At 39.0% G+C, this 6,423-nt stretch overlaps 1 protein-coding gene across 1 annotated transcript in view; it reads right to left on the reverse strand.

Annotated features, from left to right (window-relative positions):
* The window catches only part of LOC107575785 (dual specificity mitogen-activated protein kinase kinase 2-like), a 10,636-nt gene extending 4,974 nt beyond the window's left edge, over positions 1–5,662 (reverse strand). The window contains exons 1-3 of the mRNA XM_016262115.1: positions 4,927–5,662; positions 4,625–4,835; positions 329–475 (exon numbers count right to left, since the gene is read on the reverse strand). Coding sequence (XP_016117601.1) covers positions 329–475; positions 4,625–4,835; positions 4,927–5,015 — 447 coding nt within the window. The 5' untranslated portion in view covers positions 5,016–5,662. The remainder of the gene's footprint in view (positions 1–328; positions 476–4,624; positions 4,836–4,926) is intronic.
* Between the last annotated feature and the right edge of the window lie 761 nt (positions 5,663–6,423).

Raw genomic sequence — 6,423 nt, forward strand, 5'->3', positions numbered from 1 at the left:
GCTTTTGCTGTATTTTGGATCAAATAAATGCAGGCTTGGTGAGACTTCTTTAAAAGCACTTCTTACCGTTCAAAAACTTTTGACTGGTAGTGTATATTAGAATAAAACACTAACTAAAAAGCTTAAATATTTTATGGACCTGAATGTCATGTGATCGTTAATCAACATCAGAGTCACAAAAAAGTGATTGTGTTGTTAAATTGTGAAATTATAAACTTAGAATCTCAGGGGGGGCTACAAATAAATATTTTAGCTCAAAGGGGTTTGTCTGAATTTTTTAGGAATTAGTGTAGTCATAAAAGATGACAAAAAAAGCCTCTAAACGCACCATGTTCTCCATACAGATGCTAATCTCCCCGTCGCTGTAAAACGCCCCGTAGAAACCCACGATGTACGGAGAGTTACACTCATGCAGGACCTGCAGCTCCCTGATGATCTGATGCCTGAAGGCTGGCTTGATCTCCAGATGAATTAACTACAGAAACACAGAAAAGAAACACATGCAACACTTATCGGCTTTGTTCACACGAATACGTTTTCGAACGCATTTTTTCCTCTCCGTTTTGGCCTTCGGTCCACACCGAGACAGCGTTTTTGTCAAGGAAAACAGAGCTTTTTGAAAACGCTCTCCAAAGTGGATAAATGTGAAAACTCTGTTGTAGTGTGGACTGTGAAAATGGAGGCTTTTGAAAACAATGCATGTTTAGTCATGAGATGCATATTGTACCAATCGACCGGTATTGTGCCCGTTATGTGCTACTCATTTTCACACGGTTGCTAAAGATGCTGCTTTGTACACTCTTCATATTACAGTCCAGCAAAGATGACAGGAAATTTACTCACAATTGCTGACCTGCGGCAAAACATGAGGAGGCATTTTAGATCAATATATATAATGGTGAGTGATGCATCAGTGTATAAGATATTTCCATACATAAAATGATCCCGCCAGAAGAATTGCATGAAAACTCATTGTCTGTCCCATCTGTATCAACTTTTATGAGGTCTTACACATGCACTGTTAGGCGAATTTAACGCTTTCTGACGTTTCAGTGTGGATGAGAAACTTTTGGAAAACACGTGTGGATGGAGAGCATTTTAAAAACGAAAACACAGTTTTCAAAGTCTCTGTATTAATGTAGACGACGTAGCCATAGACGTGTAGAGTTTTAAATGTGAACCTTTTTATTTTTATCATGTCTATGGACAGCATCATGACATGACATAAATTAGAAGAGAAAATAATTTCAACTCATCCTTCAGCTTGTATAAATGAACAGAAAACATTTAGGATAAACAGAGACAGGATGATGAATTTTTGAGGTCAAAACCCAGAAACATGCATTTTAGCACTTTTGATTCGTTTTGTTTTGGGTTAAATGACGGAAATAAGGTCTGTGCTTCACACAAGCTCGAGATATTTTCATGACTGATTTTAGGACATAAAATATTTCAGTAATTCCTCCCTGTGTTTTTTAAGGCTTTTACTTGTCTTGAAAAAGTTGTCTAAATGGGATACAGAGGTTGTTAGACATTAAACGTCACGCTGAACAGGTAAACTCATCCACTCACTAGTTCATGTTTATAATCTCGCTCTTGCAAACTCACAACTTTCAGGGAAAATGTTTTCAAGTAAGTTGTTGTTAGGGCTGCCCTCTAAGTCAATGAGAAAAATGTTTTGTCGCTTCGCTCGTTCTAACATTAACCTAGAAAAATGTGCACTGTTCAAGTGTTTGTGCGGAGTGTGGAAGCTGAATAGTAGCGTGCTCACTAAATAAACTCACATAAAATACTCTGAAATTTTTTCCACTAGGGCTGGGTATTGATTTCAGATGTCCCGATTCGATTTGATTTCAATTTGCAAGCTCTCGATTTGATTCAATTCTCGATTTCTTGTTTACACTCAGTGAATATAGTTAATACAAATGCTTTTGATATTTCTAAAAAATGAACCGTAAACATCAGTTTATAAATGGTGAATTAATAAAAACAAATTAAGAACCACATGCCTGTATTTTAAACCTATTCTTTTTTTTGTATAGGGTCCTTTTTAAACAATAATAGGGACCTATAAAATGTTCTTAATTTTTCAGGTAATCAGATGTAGGCATAAAACATTAATTTATCCTAATCAATAAAATTTATTTTTTGGCAAACAAAGTGCTGCACAACAGCACAGGTTTACTGTTAAAATTAAAGAAAACAGATGTGATTATTTCTTTAAAAATAAAGATTTATTAATATTTATTAGCAGTAGTAGCATTGAGTCTTCAGACTGCTAAATAGTAATATATTCTGACAGTTTCTTAATGTTAAACTAAACTTTTATTTTGACGGGTTGCCGTGAAGAACTTGCAGCTGCTGTGTGTGATATGACGGTAGTTTTCTCAAATGAAACGGTAAATGCTAATGAAGTGACTCTCAGAGCAGCTGGAGATGACATTCGTGTTCATTTCATCATATAGTGAGACGGCAGAAGCTGAAAACACTGCAAGCGTCATCCGCGCTTTAGTATGCGTGTAGTAAACAAAACAGTGCGCCGCGCCATCTGCCATTCATACATTGCGGAAATCATGGTGCCTTATGCGTGATATCAAATGCTTCCACAGATTTATAGTATTACTATAGCACTTCACCTGAGCATTGCGAATCACGCGTATGGCCAAGATAAGCGCTGAATGAATGACAGGCTTTCTGTTGCAACATCGCGCAAGATAAATAAGGGTGACATCTAGTGGAGGAGACTAATGATAAGATTCACGTTCATCAGATCTTGTTTTAAATGTGTGCTGAAATAAATACCGGAAAAGATAGATTTGCGGCTTTTGAAAATCGATATCGAATCAACGTCACTTTAAAAAACGATTAATCGAAAAATCGATTTTTCTGCCCAGCCCTATTCATAATCATTACTTCTGCAGTGCGCTGTGGCAAGCTTTATGCGTGTGCTTGAGTGCTGATAGGCTTTAAGTAATTAAAGGCTAATTATTATGAATTATATGGTTTATTAATAAAAACGTGCGATTAGTCGACTAATTGCCAAAAGACTGCTAGTCGACTAGAAAAATCTTTAGTCGAGGGCAGCCCTGGTTGTTGCGACCAAAAAAGTCATGCTCATTTGTGAAGATCATCATGATGAACGAAACATTTTTTGTGGGCCACAAATAGAGCCGTGCGATTAATCGAAATAGTCATAAAATCGCGATTTGAGCATGCATTTCTAAATCACTTTACAGCACGATTTTCCGCGCCCCCGACCTCCATAGCTATCCGAACCAATCAGAATCCAGCACGCCTAAATGGAGCACGAGAACAGAACAGACTGGGCGGGCATACAAACGCAACGCCAGGTTCACACACTGCGTCTGTGGTGCGTATTTAGTCCACGCTCATGTTAACGGATCAGAGCGTTCACACTGCATGCGATTGCGGTCCGGCAGTGCGCTCCAGTAGTCTATTTCTGCTGTGCTGCACGTGCTGAATTAAAGTGACTGCGTATTATTCGCGGTAAAAAATAACATGGATTGACATGGAAATGTAGTAATCACACCATAAATGCATATAACTAAAGTCTACTGTTTCAGTCAACACATGACTTTTTGGCTAGATTTAAAACAAGGAAAAGTGCACTTTTAGATAAGGCAATAATAGATGGCACTAGTGGAGGTAGTTAAACAAAGTTATATTTTTTGAGTTTACACGTGAATATGTAGAATAACAATGCTGAAAAAGCATTTTCAGAAACAACGTTTGGATTTGAAATCAAAATAATTGATAAATGTTGTGTTTGTGGATCAGGAGCGGACTGCAAACGCGTCCTGTGCGAAAGCACAATGAGTCCGTGCTGCTTCTGCACCGCATACACATACTGTATACGCACTGCAGACGGAGTACGTGTGAACTTGGCGCAACAAATCTAGTTCAGCATCTGAGGCAAACAATGCATGGCAAAAAAAAAAATCCCTGGACACGGGATTTATTTATTTTTTCCTGCCATATGTCTATTCTAGAGACATTTTGTTACACCTTTACTTAGTGATTATTTTGCCTTATGTCTGTTCTAGAGACATGTTACAGCAGGGGTGTCCAAACTCGGTCCTGGAGAGTTTAGCTCCAACCCTAATTAAACACACCTGAACCAGCTAATCAAGCTCTTACTAGGCATAGAAACTTCCAGTCAGGTGTGTTGAGGCAAGTTGGAGCTAAACTCTCCAGGACCGAGTTTGGACAGCCCTGTGTTACAGCTTCTTGATAAAGCTCTAATTGGTTTTCTTTTGGAAATATGTCTCAAATTCACACTGAGCATGTCTGTGTGTGTCAAAATCGTGAGTAAAATCGAAATCTCAATTTATCAAAGAAATCGCGATGGGGTTTTTTTGTCCATATCGCACAGCCCTAGCCACAAAGCTGATTTTCTGCACTAATCCAAAATGCTTTTGGGTTTTTGTTGAGGGAAGCAGGGTGATGCGAACTTTAAAGACACATCACTTACTATGAAAGTCAGTTGGAAGGTTAAAAAGCTGAAATGAGAAGTTTTCTGAGATGAGGGTTCATTTTGACAAACTAAGCAACGAGTCAGTATGTTTCTGATGAAAATGACAAATGATAAACGCTGGCAACTCACTTTCCGGGCCATTACGAGGCCAGAGGTTTTGTGGCACACTTTATTAACCACACCTCCGTTTCCAGCTCCCAGCTCACAGATATGCTGAAAATCGTCGTCTTTCAGTTCGCCCAGATTGGCTTTCTGCGTGAGAAAAGCTGCCAGACGCTTCTTCTGCTGCTCGTCCAAATCCAGCTCTTCTAGCTTCTTCTGCAGGGTCTCCAGATTCGCTCTGAGATTGAATAAATAAAGAAAAAGACATCAAGTAACATGCATACGAGCTTCTCTTTCCATGTTGGACTACTCACAGCTTTATGACTTACTCTGACGCAGCATCTATGGATGTAGAGGTCGTCTGTGCCTCTCCGGATCCGGTTATAACTATGGGCTGTGGTCTCTTTTTCGGAGCCATGGCTGGTTTTTAAACAGCTGACGGGACCTTTAATGTAAGGCGAGCTCAGACTGAGCTTTACTGTACAATAACTCTGATTTACAGCTTGTCATCGAGCTCATTAAGTTCCTAGATCAGTCTGATTACACACAAAACTCCTCAGCCTGTTTACTATCCACATCTGATCATTCTTATATTAAAACACTAGGTGCACATGAATGTCCCTACTGAGTGACAGTCAGTAATTCACACTAATGTGACACGGACTCTTATATTATACTATACAGTATATTATACAGAGATAACAAACTAACTCTAAAATCTCCTGTTAAGCTATAAACAACACGTGCTACTGTCACTAACACACATAAAAAAGCGAGTTCACTTTATAAAACGAGTATAAATAAACTGGGAGTAAATAAACATTGTTTTGATTTCTCGCGACTAGCCTGCTAGCATCGCTATGTGTCTCTGCTGAGGTTTAACGCGTCCGTCAGCGCTCACGGTCTCTCTCATACGACGGAAAAATGAGTTCCCGAACTCCGTGGCGAGTGAAGCCGGTCCCGGTGAGCGGAATGTCCCGGGAGAGGAGGATGAGGATGAGGAAGAGGAGGGCGCGGTGAGTTTCGACCCAGCTGCTCTCGGCAGGCTACCGGAAACACTAGAGCGCAGATCCCGCGGGAACTATCGCGAGACTTCTTCTTGAAATTTTATTGGCGCTTGACAAACAACAAAATGGTGTTCAAAACGTGTGGATCAAAAACGTGTTTTACTTCCTTCCCCCCTTTTTTATTATTATTTTTTTAAATTCTCACCCACAAATTAGTTGTTTTAAGTAACTGAAAAATAAAACTATAGCCTTCATCCCTTGAGTTATTTTGTAAAATATATCTGCATTTTTATTTTTTCTAAATTTTGCATTATAATCCATCTTCCAGTCTCATATTTCTGACAGTACAATATAACATGTTTCTTCTTGTCTACAAAATTCACACCTTCCTGTATCATGTTTACCCATTTTAAAAAGTGTACTATTTAATCTTGTGTGTCCAAATCTCATCCTCGGTATTACTATCTCATCTCTCCCACTTTCCTTTGAATTCTGCAAAACCACCGAGCTTTTTCCTCCTTACCCCATTGTTTCTGCCACCTTTCCTTCAGTCTTTTCTTACTAATACTCTTGATTTCATTCTTACTTGGATTAACAATGAAGTTAATGTTGTTTTTAACTGCTTCTTTATCTGCAGTTTCATTTCCTTGGATACCAATAAGCGCCGGCACCCATACAAATACCACTGTACTCCCCATCATTCTATATAACATTTGCATGATTTCCATTAAAATGTCTGGTCTACTTTCTGAGTCACTGTACTGTAAACTAGCCAATGAGCAGTGTTGGGGGTAACGCATTACAAGTAACGCGAGTTAC

This window comes from Sinocyclocheilus grahami, unplaced genomic scaffold (genome assembly GCF_001515645.1).
Source record: "Sinocyclocheilus grahami isolate Dianchi unplaced genomic scaffold, SAMN03320097.WGS_v1.1 scaffold2889.1, whole genome shotgun sequence".
NCBI lineage: Eukaryota > Metazoa > Chordata > Actinopteri > Cypriniformes > Cyprinidae > Sinocyclocheilus > Sinocyclocheilus grahami.